At 28.5% G+C, this 17,503-nt stretch overlaps 2 protein-coding genes across 2 annotated transcripts in view; one reads left to right on the top strand and one right to left on the bottom strand.

The window, feature by feature from the left end:
• Positions 1–2,562: 2,562 nt before the first annotated feature.
• LOC129961976 (ribosome biogenesis protein NSA2 homolog) lies at positions 2,563–15,532 on the bottom strand. The gene is made up of 2 exons (XM_056075627.1): positions 15,389–15,532; positions 2,563–3,380 (listed from the first exon to the last, which is right to left on the bottom strand). Exon 2 carries the CDS (start codon positions 3,368–3,370, stop codon positions 2,588–2,590), a length of 783 nt encoding a protein of 260 aa, XP_055931602.1. The 5' UTR covers positions 3,371–3,380; positions 15,389–15,532; the 3' UTR covers positions 2,563–2,587.
• Positions 15,533–15,741: 209 nt separating this feature from the next.
• The window catches only part of LOC129961804 (tetratricopeptide repeat protein 7B-like), a 65,727-nt gene continuing 63,965 nt past the window's right edge, over positions 15,742–17,503 (top strand). Inside the window, exon 1 of the mRNA XM_056075376.1 lies at positions 15,742–15,767. The gene's annotated coding sequence lies outside the window, so the exon portion shown is untranslated. The remainder of the gene's footprint in view (positions 15,768–17,503) is intronic.

Below are 17,503 nucleotides of genomic sequence, written 5' to 3'. Positions count from 1 at the left end.
CTCAGCATTAAGAGTAAAAATGTCAATATAAACCAGTTTCATATAAACAGAATCGTGCGATGTATATATAAGATTGTACAGTGAAATAAGATTAATATTTCGATACAAAAAATAGAACCTTTAAAAACTGCGCTTATATTAACTTTGAAAATATTATTAAAAACCAGAGGGAAAATATAAAAACAATGAAACTTATATTTCTACAATGCTTACATTTTTGTTCGAATTCGTCAGAGTGTGAAATTCTATAAGGTTTAGAGAATGAAACAAATATTCAATTTTCATATATAGTTTATTACGTTATAAAAATAAGGATTTAATGTAACGAATACTAATCTTTCCGAAAAATCGCACTTTAATATATTGGTTCTATATATTTCCCCGTTTTGAAATACACTTATTAATGAATACTAAAAAAAAATAATTCATTAAAAGTTAAAAAGTTTTGTTCGTTAAGTAAATTCTGTAGATAAGTTTAGTGTCTTATTTTCAAAAATAAGTTGCATAAGCAATGTCAATTCTAAAATTCTTAAATGAAAGCACGCTATAAAAAAGAAACTTGTCAAATTTTAATTTTATATTTATTTTTTACATTAACTATTTTCTTATGCTAGAAAGCTTTAAAATCTTATGTTTCAAATTATTAATAATAATACGTTTATGTATGTATTCATTCCAGGTATATATTTTTATACGTTCAATTTTATTCTCGTTATTTAAATTTCATTTTGGAAACGTAATTATTATCAAAATCTCAAAAGTAACGCCTCAGAACGTAAGCGAGATTTTAAAATGCTTAAAAGGGCGCGATCAGGAAGACATCAATCATATCGTCCACTGATAACGATTCACTTTTCCTTATCTCACATTCCCTTCTCATTATCTCACAGCTTGAGATTGGGGGTAGGGAAAAACTGGAACCCGTAAAAATACGGGCAGTGACAGTTTTAAGGGAGTTTTTGTTTCCGTCTATAGACGGGTCCGCCGTTTTGAAGGGAGAAAAGATTCCGTCTTTTTCCGGGTTTGCCGGTTGGAGGGTTAATCGTATAAAATAAAGCGTCATTATCCTTTACATTTGGATTTTTCACAGTATTAATATCAACTGGATTTTGAATTTTTCATCAACACCTTGCTTTGGTCAACTGAAGCTTCCACATTACTAAAGCGCTTTGATCGTGGCTTGATTTGTAGCAACGTTTTTGTATGACGATGTTACCGTTACAGCTCGAAAGCCGTTAGTATGCCGACTATCGCTTCCTTCAAGTGCGTAAGCAGGATTTTAACTAAGGAATTTGCCGCCTTTTAACTAAGGAATGTGCACATTAGCAGCTGAATTTCAAAGTTATCATCATTGAATTTCAAAAGTCTGTTTCTCTCTCACCTCTCTCTACATTTTTAGTTTGATTTCGTCACCAGTTGCTTTTATTTCTCACATTTTGTGTCGGCTGATCCGATTCAGTTTTCAAATTCATTTCTGTCCGTTAGCGCGTGAATTTTCATTGTGATATTTTTAAAAGCAGAAAATTTTTAAACAGATTTATTATTTATTTATTGAAAAGCAGCACATTAGTTGATTCTATCAAATAAGGTGTTGATTGTTCGATTGTATTAACTTGATTCTTTAGATATCAAAAAATAAATAAGCAAAATTTAATTTAAGCGTGCAGAAACATGGCTGTTTTTCCAGTAACGATCTTATTTTCACTCAAACGAGTGCCTAGTAGGTAATGTGCAGATTAGCTACGCAATTCATAGATTATTTAGATAATCTGAGAAATAAAACAATTTTCCTCGCTTTAACGGATTACCCTAGTTAATGTGCAGATTTGCTGATTTCTGCAATTTAGCGGTAACACGAATTAACTCGTGACCGGTCAAACAGTTGGTAAACATTGTTTTAAAACTGGAGTCTAGGCAAGATAAACTAATCCATGGCATATAAAGAATACTTCTGGAGCCCAGTAAACAGAATAGTACGGAACAAAATCTGTTATAAAAAAATCGCGGTCAATTTTTTTAAAGCTTACAATTATACATAAAAATTAATTATGTACCACAACATTCGCTAACGACGATTATAATGGGATTCATTAGATGGTAATCACCGTCCAATAATGTTTCAGATATGAAGGCAAAAATTCAATGCAGATGAGACTATTGAATTTTAGAAATATTTGCCATTCAAATTTGAAATTAAGCATATGAATTTATTTCCGTTTTGAAGTACTTCCCTATGCAACAATTAAATTTAGTTAAAAAAGGAAATAAATCTCTTATCAACTCCAGAATAACTGAAATTCACCTCGGGTCATTTTTGAAATTTAATTATTGTGGGCAAAATATCTCTCGAAATATATATATATATATATAATAAGTTCAAAGATGAAATACTGAGCGGCAGAATGAGAATTTAACTTTATTCTAATCCCCTCCCCCCTTCATAGAATGTTTTCAAAATAAATGCGCATTTTTCGAAAATAATGTAAATGCTTTTCCTCCTCTGTGGCTCAAGGACCTTACTTATCTGGACTGCTAGCATTAATACACAAACAAACAAAACAGTTTCTTTTAAAATAGCATTTATTTTCTAAACTAGTAGTACAGCATTGATGCATCCATCATTTTCTGGATTATTCGTCACTTGAGCATATTTACCCCACACAACTTTACCACCTTGCGTCACAAGACCAAGTTCACTAATATTCACTTCAATCACGGTACCTTTGGTGATAACGCCAAGGTTAGTGAATAGAGCAGAGTTTGGGTTCTTCTTCACGCCAATAATTGGTAAATAAAAGGTGGCCTTTAACTCCGGATGGGTCACGTGAGCTTTATTGAACCTCAAACCCATCGGTCGAATGAACCTTTCAAACTTTGGGGGTTTCCTCGTGAAGCCTTCACCCACAAAGCAAACTTTGGTCACCATCCTCTTCCACGCCTTCTTCTTCCTCTTCCCAGTCTTGATGACTCTGAAAGTTTCAGCTTCGCTGACACCTCTGACCTTGGGTAAGGGCACGCTCCACTTCCCTGCTTTCTCCTTCCGCTTCTGTTTGATTGTGTTGGACAGAACCTTAGCCCTCAGTTGGTTCTCTCTGTCCAGCAAGTAGGCGGGAAGGGCCCCTTCTGGAACCTTGTCGGGATCTTTGTTTTTGGTCTTCTTCTCCTCGTGCATGCGCAAAGTCTTCTTCATCTGGACCTTCTCGGCGAACCGTTGTTTGTTGTACATTTTAGCCTTCAAGCCACGCAGCTTTTTGGCCTTCTGCGCCATTTCATGGGGCAGACGGCCCTCCTTCTTCCGCTTCCTTTCTTCATGATCGAACCGTTGGCCGTACCGTTTGCGATGCAACTCAATGTGTTCGTTTTGCGGCATCTTGTTTTACCTGAAATAATAAAAAAAAAAAAAATGTTTTAAGCACACACAGCTATTTATGAAATAAAAACTAGAATTTTGTTTTTTTTATTAAAAATCCGGATGTCGGAACATAAAAGCGTGAAGAGCTGGCAAAAGTAGTTTTAAAAGGGAAGTGCACGAATCGGTATGAGAAATAATCTTTAAGTATTGTCCAAATATGATAATAAATTCCTTATTATATTCTCTCATTAAAGTATTAGAAGTGCGGTGATTCCGATCAAATAACCCATCGTTATTTTGCACACCAGAGGTGGTCGACATCACTCAGCGGAGAAGAAGTGCGAACGGATGCACGCCACAAAGGTGGTCAATGTTCGATTTTGTATGAGTTTATATTTCTGAATAACTTAATTTAATCATTTGAAAAACCAACTTTTATGACAGTAAATATATATAATAATAATATTTACTATTCTTTTCAAAAATTTTAAATTATTGAATCAAAGCACTTAAAAATTCCATCCTACATTTCCAGGACCGTTTGAAAACTCATATGGAACAATAAGCAGTCGTCAATCAATTGGATATACAGGAAGGTGGTTGCCAAATTTGTTTCTCAACAGTCTAAAGAAACATTTTACTTGTGAACACAAAAACTGATATTTTGCACAATTAATCTTTTTAACTCTGCAAAATATCAAGGTTTGTTTACAGTGATTTTTTGATAATCATAATTCTGATTCTGGTACGAATTAAAAATGAACAGACGAAGAAAAACATTTCTGAATAATACAAATAAAAAAAAAAACTTATACAAAGCTTTTTAATGTTGAAAGAGTAAACTATGTTGTTTATTCTTTAATCACCATGAAAGTCACATTTAAGATTACAAGTTAAAACAAATTTTAACAATGATTCAAATACTATATGAGTAAACGACAATCATATAGAAAAGAATGAGTTTAACACAATATTTATAAATTCTTACTTTAATTTTAAGTTAATAATTCTGTTTAGCAGTCATCGACATTAACGATCATGATAACAATTGCACCATCTGGCGAGGAGAGAAGAGAAAAAAAAAAAGGGGGGGGGAACTGCCGGTTTTTTTTTTTTTTTTTTTTTTTGTAGTCATTTTTTTACTAGTGAAAGAGAGAATCGAAGCATGTTGAGATTGACATGGAATTATAGTGTGGCTTTGATGTTGTTCCCGTGTACCATATCTCGCTCGGATTATTCGTCAATATATTGGGTTGGCAACTATGTAATTGCGGATTTTTTTTTAGAAAATCAAACACAATTTTTTCATGGAATTAAATAACTTTATTCTGTAAAGTATTGCCCATTTTGATCAATGACTTTTTTCCATCTTTCAGCATTATAATCCCACGTTCATAAAACTTCTGGTTTTTATTAGCAAAAAACTGAATCGGGTACGATTTGACATCATCATTATTGAAATTTTTACCATTCAAGGTGTTTTGTAAAGATCGAAACAAAAAGTAATCATATGGTGCAAGGTCAGGACTATATGGTGGATGTGGCAAAACATCCCAACCAAGCTCCAATAATTTTTGCCGAGTGACCAAAGATATGTGTGGCCTTGCATTGTCATGATGGAATACAACACCTTTTCGATTTGTCAATTCGGGCCGCTTTTCTTCAACTGCATTGTTTAATTTCGTTAGTTGTTCAATGTAGACATCAGAATTGATCGTTCAGTTGGGTGGTAAGAGTTCAAAGTAGACAATTCCTTTGTAATCCCACCAAACTGATAACAAAACCTTCTTTTGATGAATATCAGCTTTTGATGTTGTTTGAGTTGGTTCACCCGGCCTGCTCCACGATCTTTTCCGCTTGATATTGTTGTAAACAACCCATTTTTCATCGCCAGTTATCAATCGTTTTAAAAATGGATCATTTTCATTACGTTTCTTTAGCAAATCGCAGCTGTTAATGCGTTGCGTTAAATGCGTTTCTTTCAGTTCGTGAGGAACCCATGTATCGAGTTTTTGAACATAGCTAAGTTGTTTTAAGTGATTTTCAATGCATGTATGTGATACATGATGCTTCTCTGCAATCTCACGTGTTGTACTGTGACGATCCGAATCGATTATTGCTTTGATTAGGTCGTCATCAACTTCAACTGGACGACCAGAGCGTTTTTCATCTTTGAGTGAAAAATCACCAGAACGAAATTTGGCAAACCAATTTTGACACTGCCGTTCTTTTAAGGCTTCGTCACCATAAACGGCACATAACGTTTTATGAGCTTCCGATGCGTTTTTCCCTTTGCTGAAATAAAAAAAGCAAAATATGACGAAAATGTTCCTTTTGATTTTCCATTTTTCAACGAACGCCAAACGAAAACTACGCAACCGATCAAAAAACTTTTTTTACTGACTGACAGCTGAATTGCCAACTATCAAATAACAAAATGTGTTTTACATTTGTACTACGTCTGCAAACCTAAAAATTCAACTGAAGCCATCTATGAGTGAAATCCGCAATTACTTAGTTGCCAACCCAATATATTTTATGGCTATAATATACTTGTCTGTGTTAATACCTGTGAGTCTCGTTCATACTTGTTTGTCTAAAATCAAAAGAGTTAAAATGCCAATGACGAAGTATATCATAGCTAGAAACGGTTTCATCTCTTTCAAATATGTGCAATGTATGACTATATGATTACAATATTCAAAAATTTCATCCGGAAAGAAGGCGCAGTTAGGAGTGCCTGATTACAATAAAGCAGGGTTTACATTCAGCCAGCCAGAAGCTATTCGGTAAGATCACACATCCGCAGAAACTGTACAGTAGCATATACTGTGTGTCCACCACGAGAACACTTCCAGACAAATGTCTATGATTAGGGCGGGTGTTACAGAAACAGGTTTCTGTAGGGAAGATCCATTTCAAATAGGAGAAATCAGATGGAAGTCTGTTTCTCTCCCCCCCCCCCCTCTTTTGGCGTCAATTTGAAGCGATATTGGGTGTGAAGAATTTTCAATTCCAAATTATAAAATAAATGCAGAAATTTATGTATCCTTTATTGCTACGCTGCTCATGACTACAGATATACATTGAAAAGAAAAGCTCATTTATCATCCTATTATTTGAAATAACAGTTTTCGTGAGAAAAAGTTTTCTTTGAAATAATTATTTTCTTTTTCAAGCCGGGCAATATTTACCAATGGTCATCTGGAATACTACCTAAAAACAAACTTTTACAGCTTTTTTTTTTTTTGGCAAATCATGTAAAGCGATGTTGGGTTTATTTATTTAGGTTTTCCTTTAAGTCCGAGACCTCTGGCACCCGCCTGAATGAAGACTTGAATTATTTTCAAATTCAGAATAGTTTTACATATAAACTTTGCGAAATTAATTATGTTACAGAAAGCTTGTGCATATTGAAAATAAATTACAAATCAAAGTTAGATTTCTTTTTAAATCTAAAAATTGAGAGTATGGTTATTGTTGATTTTATGTTTTGGAAAATAGTATATACTTCTGAAAAATAAATATAAATTTTGAAAAGTTTTGATCATATTTAACAATGAACATTTTACTTTATATTAGAATATAAATCTTTTATAAAAATTATGAAATAATTACGATTAATTACAATATTGTTTTTATGTTAAATTAGACAGATTACCTCGCGTTTGCTCCGGAGAATGTGATTTTAAATACTTACATAAATGTAAAACAAATGAAAAGAAGATAATTATTTTTCTTATTATGCATGTTTCTACTTTAGATTTCTTAATTTATTTTTTTTTCTTTTCTTCTTGTACATTCGTTAGACATACAAATAATTATTTGGTTTTTCTATTTGATTTGCATTGTTCTTTATATAGATATGACGGGAATATCAGATATTTTCAATATTCCGAGTATTCAAATGATTTTCAGCTTAGTTAAATATTTTTTGAATTTGTTTTTAAAAATTAAATAAAATAATAGCAAATATCGCCAATTTGGCGGACTTGTGTAAGAAACTTGAATGAATTTCTCCAATGCGGAAATGAACTCTTCTTACAGTACTAAATTTTTATACTATCTCAAAATTCAAATTATAAATTTTCTAATGATTTGCATTTTGTTGTCATGCAAATATATAACCCAAAAGTGAAAAAATAAAGAAGAGCAGAGTGGGAAAAGCTGTTCTGAGAAAAGTCATGCAATCTATTTTAAACTCACTGAAATTAAATTCTCTTTTAAAATGGAGAACTATTTGTCTTCCTCATTAAAGTGCATTTCTACAACAACAAAAAAAGAAAAAAGGAGACGGATGAAATTTTCCAGAAAGAGTCCTGTAGCCCCCCTTTAGATAAAACATAAAGCTTTAATTAAAAAATCATTTCATATTATAATAAAAGAATAGAATAGGGTAATTTAACAAAGGACTTCAAAGTGAAATCAGAACAAAAATTCCATGCATCTTGCAGAAAGTATCTTAAATGCCAAAATTTACGACGTGGAATTTACGCCTGATGAACTGTTAGAAAAGAGAAATATGATTAATGAATTAAATTTCTTTCTTATTTATAACAAAGAAAAATTATAAAAAAAAATATACTAAAATTTAAAAAAAGAAAAATTAGAATTGTTCTTGAAGTTGATTTGCCACAAAAAAGAAAAAAAACTGTAAAAAATCTGGATTAAAAAAAAAAATTTACAGATCTGGACAAATTCGTACATATAACTAAAAATGATTTAATTGTCACATCAAGAAATACCTTGATTCAAATGTACACAATTCCAACTTGACTGATATAATTTTAAAAAAATAAAGTGATAAGCAGTATTTGATCATTCAGACCATAAAATTCAAAAACTGCTAAAAGACATATTCTCAGCAAAACCATCTTGTGGACATGAGAAGCAGCTGAGTTCTAAAATTATTGAATTGATATCGAAATTTTGTTAGACTGATAAACAGTACGGAATTTTACCAAGAATGAAAAATATTGTGCGTATAGAAGAAAAAAAAATATATATATACAAACGGAAGCATTCGATTTTATGTATTTTTAAAGAGTTATACACAAATTTTAAAATGGAAATCATGGCTTGAAAATAGGTCTTTCAAAATTTTATTTTCTGATACTTTGGCAGAAACCTTTGTGTGTGTACATACGACAGATCAAAATATTATTTTATTAATTCCAAGAAGAAGGGTTATCATGAACTTATACTATATATTTTTTGTGAAGGAACAGAATACTAATTATGTTAAGGTATCGTGACAACTGCCCATCAAAACATCATCTATTCCAGATATTACTGTCAAAATTTGAGAACTATGATGACGATTTGTCAAATACATTCAAACAATGAGTTTTATTTGGCTAATCCAAAATAATAGACTTTTTAAGCTTAATGAGTTTGTTGGTATATTAAACATTAAATGTGAAAAACTAAATGTACTGATACCATATTCATACATCATCAAATCACAAGCTATAAATATACTATTTGAACTTAAAGGGAATAGCTTCCTCAAATATAGCTGTTATCTTAATAGGTTTCACAGAAAATTATGATTCCACAATATACGAAGCTTGACTGCAGATTCAAATACTATTCAACCTGGCATGATTTTTCACTGCTTATAAGGATATGAGCAATGAAAAATTGATTTTTACATCTTTGTATCTTACCTGATGACCTAAAATATAACAAATATAATATATGAGATAAAAAAAAAATGCAAATGCTTTTCTGGAAGAAACTACCTGTATCTAAGAAATATTAATTGTTTCAGTGTCGGATAAATAGAGCAATATAAAACTTCATGCACTCTGTTTATACAAGAAAGAATTTTTTCTTGAAGGATTTAAGCCATTTTTTGAAAAGATAAAACAAAAAGTGAAGAAATAGAAGTAATGCCAAATATTTAGCTAGGAAAGAAAATTTTCAAAGACATTCAGACAAATTACAGTAAGGAATGAACTTTTCGAGTTTTCCAAAATCAACAATGCATCCAATATATTTCTAAAAAAAATGATTCCATACTCTTGACTTCACACCAAAAGTATTCAGACTTTTCCTCGAACAAGATGCTTCCACAATTTTTAGCCAATAGATAACTCGGGAATGATTAAGCCTAACAGAATCCACAGTGATGAAAAATCAGCTCTCAATTCCAACTTATATTAACAAGAAGCAAACTCTATAGGAGAAAATAGAAGATTTATATCATGGTTGTTTTACTGGTTAAAATTATAATAATAGGGTATTTTGGGATGGTGATTGAAGTGAATACAGAAGAAGATGTCACCATACAGTTTTAACATTTTCAAGAGCAATCACAATTACTTTTCAAGGCAAGAGGGATTCAGTACACATTTCTTATGCTATTTCACAATCATGGAGCATCAAAATACAATAACTGAAAAAAAAAATTCCACTTCTCTTAAGAATGTATATGTTCAATCAAATTTTGAAAACATTAAATTTTTTTAAAGGACTTAAAATTTGAAATATTTTTAGAATTGAATGTTGCAGCTTCTTTTAACCAACTTTCTGGCATCTATGTTATCAGTACAAGTTGCAAGTGTGAAGAAACTGAAACGATGCATTTACCAACTTGTATAAATTGCATTTTTGTACAATTATTTATTACAGCAAGATCTGACCCATTTTAACCCTTTCAAATTCATTCAGAGCCAGTACTTTTTGAGTACATATTTGTACTTGTTCCCTATGTATATATATGTTAAATTTTCAATATATGTTCTCTGCTACATAAAAGATTTTTGCATTAATCCTAGCATCCAGCAGCTGCAAATATTTAATAACAACATTTTCCAAACTAACAATTGAAATATATATCTAATACTGTAATTAATATTTTTATTTTCTTACTCATTAGGATACCCTTTAAAAAAAAGAAACTTATAGTTGTAATTACAGTACACAATAGCAGTTATTACCTATAGTTTTTAAAACAATATGGCAGTATTTAAACGAAGGGAAATTTGAATGTTAACACATTGCAAAAAATACCTATTTTTTTTTCTTGGAGTAAAAAAATAACTAAAAAGATTTTTTTTTTTTTTTTGATTTGACACAGCATTATATTTTAGAGCAAATATTTTATTATTATTATTATTCTATTTCATTTTGATGATTTTCCACTTGATGAAGAATTCTATTTTATTTAAGAAAATATAAAATATTTATAATAAAAATAAAACTGATCACACTTACTGGTATAATTTTAACTATTTTTTTTCTAGATTTTTTACATATTAATACATATTTTCATCAATATTGTTTTGTAAAAAAAATTAATTTTCCATCCCCCCCACAAAAAAAATAATAGCCTTTGCTGTCCAATTTGTAGAAACTGCCAGATTTTAAAAAAATTTATTGACAGCAAAATTTAAATAGTTTAGGATTTTTTTTTTAAAAAAAAAGAAGAAAACATAATTTTTTATTTCCTTGAAAGAAATTAACCTGTGAAGTTCGTCAATATCCAAGATAATGAAGATGATATCACAGTTTGTGTTTGTCTGATTTAACATGGAATAACTCAAAAGCTAATCTTCCCCATATGTTATTGATAATTTATAACAAAAGACAAAATATAATTAAATTTTGGGAGTGGCACCTCGACTTGCATACATTATTAAAGAATTTATTATATTTTCCTTCAAAAGGAATCGAAAATATTTAAGATACAGTAATTTTTTTCATGAATGGAAATATATTTTTTAATATAAAAATCTGTTATTCAATCAATAATGAGAAACATTTAATGAAACCTCTCAAATGTTTTACAGTACCTGCATACAATTTTTTCATAAAAATCTATTCAACATTTGGAATTTCTATAATCAAACTAAACATTTCACCTTAAACATAACTTAAAAATTATATCCAACTATATTGAAAAAAATCTTTATTCTTTTAAGAACATAGTAATTAAAACTAGGTTCCTAAAGGAATAAACATGATGGCTACTGAAAATGTGAAAAAAAAAAATCATGTCTATACATACAATATTTTCCTTACTTATGGCTACTAATTATATTAGTGTTCTGGCTTTCTCCCTACTTAAAATCACTGTACTGTTCATTTCAGTATTCTGAGACAATCACTTTTCGACGAATTCTATCACACAGAAGGATGAGCACATTTCCGGAATTCTTCATCATTCTTTGACTTTGATTTTCACCCTATTAGATACTGTTTTTGTTTAATTTTTTTCACGTATATGTGAATATCATGTTATTTCTGATCGTATTATTTTAATTTAGTCTGAGAATAATCCGAATTTATTTTATTTCAAATGTACACATCCCCTCCTTTCACCTCACCCTTATTTTGACGAATTAAACCCATCCTAATGCATACACAATAGCACGGAGGGTTTTAGAATCCATTGTCAAACGATATTTGTATAATATGTAATATTAAGATTACTTTTACTTGTTATTTAACATGAAAAAATATAAGAAATTCAATTTTTAAAAAATGAGATGAGCATGCTGAAAAACAATTAAATCAATATATTAAATTTTTTTATATATAAAAAATAATGGAAATTTTATCAAAATACTTTGCTTCTAAAACTTTATAAGAATTCCACAAACATTCTTTACAATGCAAGTTATATTAATAGTAAAGGTTATTATGAATATTACACAAAATTTTATAAATGTTCATTGACTGATCAGAGTTTTTTGCATAAGAACCAAAACAACACGTTGCAGCATAAATATAAAAACAGTATAATTATAGATACCTAATAATGTATATTTCAGAAAAAGATTTGAGAAAGAGAAACTCTCAAAATATTACTTTAATTATTTTTTCTTTAAAAAATCATAAATTAATTGCTCGAAACAAAAAGTTATCCTTTTATAAATGAGTATAATGCCTTTTATAAATGAGCATAAAAGTATTTCTATTCATTTATTACAATAAACAATGAAACACAAAATACTAATTTACAAATCATTTCAATAATAAATATTGGAATATTTATTATTGGAATTATACTTAAATTACTTAAATTATACTTGCTTATTATACTTACAATGCAAAAAATTACAAATATTAAATTCAAAATTGAAACATCAATTATTAAAATATCAATAAAAACAGATAGTTTTTAAAAAATGCTGTTTTAATAAATAAAAAATGTTCAAAATTTTCTTTTGCAAAATTTTGAGACCTACAACTTTTTTTTTTTTTTCAATTTTTAAATCCTCTTTTTAAACATTCTTAATTTTTATTTAAAATTATTATTATTATTTGTTTTAATTCCTAATATTGATACCTTGCTTCCTTTTTGAATTTTCACTTGATTCCTTTCTTCTTTTACTTCTTTTTATATTCGTCCTATTTGGCTTGTGAATTCTTCACATTTGAAATCAATTATTTTGACAATGATGAATTCTTATTCCATCATTTACTTGAATGCAGTCCTAAACCATTCATCTTGCAATGAATGTTTGTTGTTTTATATTCTCCCATAAACAATCATTATTAATTGAAGATTCTCTCTATATATCAATGTTGCCACTGGAAAGTATTATCATTTTTAACAATGAAATAGCATCATTACAAGAGCAGGTTGAATCAAATTTATTAATTCCCCTCTATTCCTTGAAAAGCAAAAATTAATCTTTCTGAAAGATTCATTAAAGTTGTTGTTAGCCACATTCTTCAACTTATTACTCCTTATTGTAATGAAATTCTAAGAAGGTGCCATACTCTTGAAAGGAAGCTGTTCAGTTTTGCTGTTACTATGATCATTTCCATGACATTAGACTTTGGATTCGTGGAAATGATTGAGCGAAATTATTGATTGTATACATGCTTGACATGATATGCCGTCATTAGCAATTTTCAATAATTTTTCAATATTGTTAAGAATTTTCCTGGCTTTTTGAAATTGATAAAATTTCCTGATATCCTGGTTCTATTGACACCCAGTGAAATAGTCCCCATGAATTTTTATAATTCAAAGTTAAACATTAAGGGTGATTTGGAGAAAACTGATATATGTATTCTCACTCTTTTTTTTTTTTTTTTTTACTTTGATTTTTACTCTATTAGATACTTTTTTTGTTTAATTTTCTTTCACGTATATGTGAATATCATGTTGTTTCTGATTGTATTATTTTAATTTAGTCTGCGAGTAATCCGAGTTTATTTTATTTTAAATGTACACATCCCCTCCTTTCACCTCACCCTTATTTTGACGAATTAAACCCATCCTAACGCATACAGAATAGTAAGGAGGGCTTTAGAATCCATTGTCAAACAATATTTGTATAATATACAATATTAAAATTACTTTTATTAGTTATTTAACATGAAAAAAAAAATGTTTTTAAGAAATTCAATTTTTAAAAAATGAGATGAGCATACTGAAAACAATTAAATCAATATATTAAATCTTTTATATATAAAAAATAATGGAAATTTCATCAAAATACTTTGCTTCTAAAAAATTTTACAAACATTCTTCAACTTATTACTTCTTATTGCAATGAAATTCTAAGAAGGTGCCATACACTTGAAAGAAAGCTGTTCAGTTTTGCTGTTACTATGATCATTTCCATGACATTAGACTTTGGATTCGTGGAAATGATTGAGCGAAATTGATTGTATGCATGCTTGACATGATATGCCCTCGTTAGCAATTTTCCCTAATTTTTCAATATTGTTAAGAATTTTCCTGGCTTTTTGAGATTGATAAAATTCCCTGACTTTTCCCTGATATCCTGGTTCTGTTGAAACCCAGTGAAATATTCCCCATGAATTTTTATAATTCCTAGTCCTAGTTCATCAAGGGTGATTTGAAGAAAATTGATATAAGTATTCTCTCTCTCTTTCTTTTTTTCTTTTGCATTAAACTGAAGAATTGATAATAAAATTTTTCATACTGTATACATCACATAAAATGTAAGCTTAGTATTATATCACTAATACAGATACCAGGAAATGTATAATGTGGCATAATATAAATTATGATATAAATGTTGTATGTACGCAGAATAAAATGAAATGTATAATGTGGCATATAAATTATGATATTGCAGCATCATTAATCTTTTAAATAACGAAATTGTAAAAAATAAAATTCAAAAACTAATTACTTTAAGAATTCTACTTTATTTCTTATTACTTATATATCAAGATTAATGATATTAGCTAAAAGAATTTCAACCAAATACTCATATGTCATATTTTTTTCCATATCTATTGAAATGTGAAGCAAAAGTAGGATTATTTATAGTGGTTATAGTTAAAACTAAATTATTTATAACATTTAAATTTGAACAATATTTTTACTCAGGTATATATCAGTCTGAATGGGAGGGGGGAGTAAAATAAAAATTTGAAAAGAAAAAAAGATCTTTTCCAGCTTTCAAGTTGAAGTTATAGAATACGTTGGAAGTTAGAAGAAACAAATAAACTCGCAGTAATTATACACAAGTGTTGGATGATGATAACAAAGAGAGAAAATACTTTATAAACGAAATTAAAATAACGACGTATTAAATTATTACGGCATTTTTTTATTTTATAAAGCTGGAGGTAACGGTCTATGATTTGAATGAAATAAATTCGTAGAGCAACAATTAAAGCCTACCAGAATATCTGTAACATATTTTTAAAAAGTAACTCTTCATCTCAATGTGCTTCTTAGCTAAAGGTAGCAAAAATTTAGAAAAATTTTAGCATAAAGAATGTAAAATCCATTTTTATCAGAATGACAAGACATTGTTGATATTACTCTTCACGTAAAAAGGTTAATAATTAGAGAATAATTTTCGTTAATTAGAGAATAATTTTCGTTAGTTAGAGAATAATTTTAAAGTATTTTCTTTTCTTTGCTTAAGTTGTGAAAGTATTTCATCAAAAGGATAACTGTGATAGCGATACAGTATGTGTTTAAGGAACAAACTAATGGATTTTTATAACAATAACAATCATTATTGATTCAAATAAAAAACATAGTTGATTTTGATATGATATAAAACTGAATAATGAAGAAACACTCACCTTTTTTAATTGAAATGTGAATCAATTTATGTTGCAAACTGTAAATTCCAGAAAGCACGATGTTTCATTTGTGTACATACATAAGTGAGCGAATAGAATGAGTGGAGTTGCTATTTTTCAGCTTTAAAATATTCTTGATAGAAAACTTTGTTTCACTTAGTTGAAAAGGAGTAAAACGATTATATTTCATTTTAATACTATAAACTTATTGTATCAAAATAAAATCTTTTGTACCAAAATTCATATGAAAATTGAAGTATGAGTATTCAAACTTAATTAAATTTATCAGCTAAAGTACGACAAGAACAAAATTGAATTTATCCAATTTTTATACTTGAATTGGCAACAATGCTGTAGGAAAACAAAACCAGGATAACTAGGGTAGAGTTAACCGGAGGACGTATTGGAGGATCAAGCTAGGTTCCAATTAGTGCCTGTAGACGGCGCCAGCAGTCTACAGCCATCTATAGGCGCTAACAAGAACTATCCCAATTGCAGGATTAGCTATAATAGGGGTTATAAGATTTGGCAAATAAGCGCATTTGTGGCGAATTATGCCAATCTTTTTTATTTCCTATTACGCGATTTTGTTTTTTATTTTATTCCGCCAAAACTTGGAATCGTCAAACTGTTTCGTTTCTTTTACTCTTTCTGAAACTTTACTCGTTTCTTTTACACTCTTTCAGAAATTCATCTGATATTTTTTTTTATTTTAAATTGATTTTGATGTAAATAAATTCTTTATTATTATTAAAATGTATTTATTTATTAAGAATTTTTTTAAGTCATTTGTTAAAAATTATCATTTATTAAATAACTTATTGAAAATATAAGTGTATTTATTTATTATTTTTTATTTATTTTATTATTGTATAATTATTTTTCATTTGAAAGAAAACATCTCCAACAGTCGAAAATAATAGAAATATTTTCATGCGAAATTTGAATAAATAAATGCTTTTATGTTATTGCGATTCGAAATAACATTTGACTGCAAGGACTCTCCATATAATATATATATATATAAATTTTTTACTATATGCAAATTTTTTTTCTAATAAAAGAGAACGTGCGTGTGTGTACGCAGAGAAGAATAAATATGTTTTGGAGGGTAGGAAAGTGTAATGTTTGGTAGAGCAATTTTTTAATTTTTATTATTTAAAAACAGAGAAAAAGTTTGAAGTTTTTCTGCAATAACTTTCGAAAATATTTCCAAATTAAAAAAAAGATTTTAATTGATCTTTAAAATAAAAGTATATTTAGATATATATCTTTTTAAGTATAAAATCTTATGATATTCTTTATTTTAACAAATTTTTAAATTTTGATTTTCAGCAATATCGTAAATGAAAGACAAAGAATTTTCATTTTTCAATCAAAGCTGAACGATTTTTCTTTGTTAAAAAATATGAGATAAAATTATTCATACTTTTAATATAATAAAATTTAAAGGGTGGCATGCTATCAATAAATTGCATCTTTCGAGGCAAGTTGTTGGACTTAGAGCTTCCAAATTTGGCTGGCAATTAGTTATTTCTTAGATAGCAATATTAAGAAATCTTGTTTCAAAAATTAAATTAAAATTTTAATAAAAAATTAACAAAATTCCAGCATTTTCTTTATAACTTCGAAATATATCACTGACCAAAAACATTTTAAATTTTAAAAAAATTAGATTTTCAGTTATCTTTTTTTTTTTTTTTAATTCCATTCAATATTTTTCTTCTTTGATCTTAGTATTTTTCAAAATACTTTTAAACATATTTTTCAAAAATATTTTTCATTGGTTTAGTAAACTATACTTCTACATGAGCACATTGCAGTGATATTCAATACAATTTTATGCGCATATTATTGTCATTTTAATTTTTTAAAGATAATATAAAACTAAACAATTAAAATCTACAATCTTGGCTTTCTATAATATTTTGGATGAAGATTCAAATCTACTTTATTATTTTCATTTCTATTATTTATTTTATTTCCTTTATTTTAGGTTAACATAAAATTAGAAATTAGGTATAACTGGAGCATCATTTTTTCCCCTAATAAAATACAGTTGATTTTTTTTATTTGACCAGCTTTTTATGGCTTTTTTCTATCATTTAATAAAAA

Source organism: Argiope bruennichi, chromosome 2 (assembly GCF_947563725.1).
Source record: "Argiope bruennichi chromosome 2, qqArgBrue1.1, whole genome shotgun sequence".
Classification (NCBI taxonomy): domain Eukaryota; kingdom Metazoa; phylum Arthropoda; class Arachnida; order Araneae; family Araneidae; genus Argiope; species Argiope bruennichi.
This window is presented reverse-complemented; position numbering and strand designations above follow the sequence as displayed.

Bases quoted from the DNA above. Each gene is read 5' to 3' on its own strand.
- LOC129961976 (XM_056075627.1), bottom strand. From the start codon at position 3,370: ATGCCGCAAAACGAACACATTGAGTTGCATCGCAAACGGTACGGCCAA.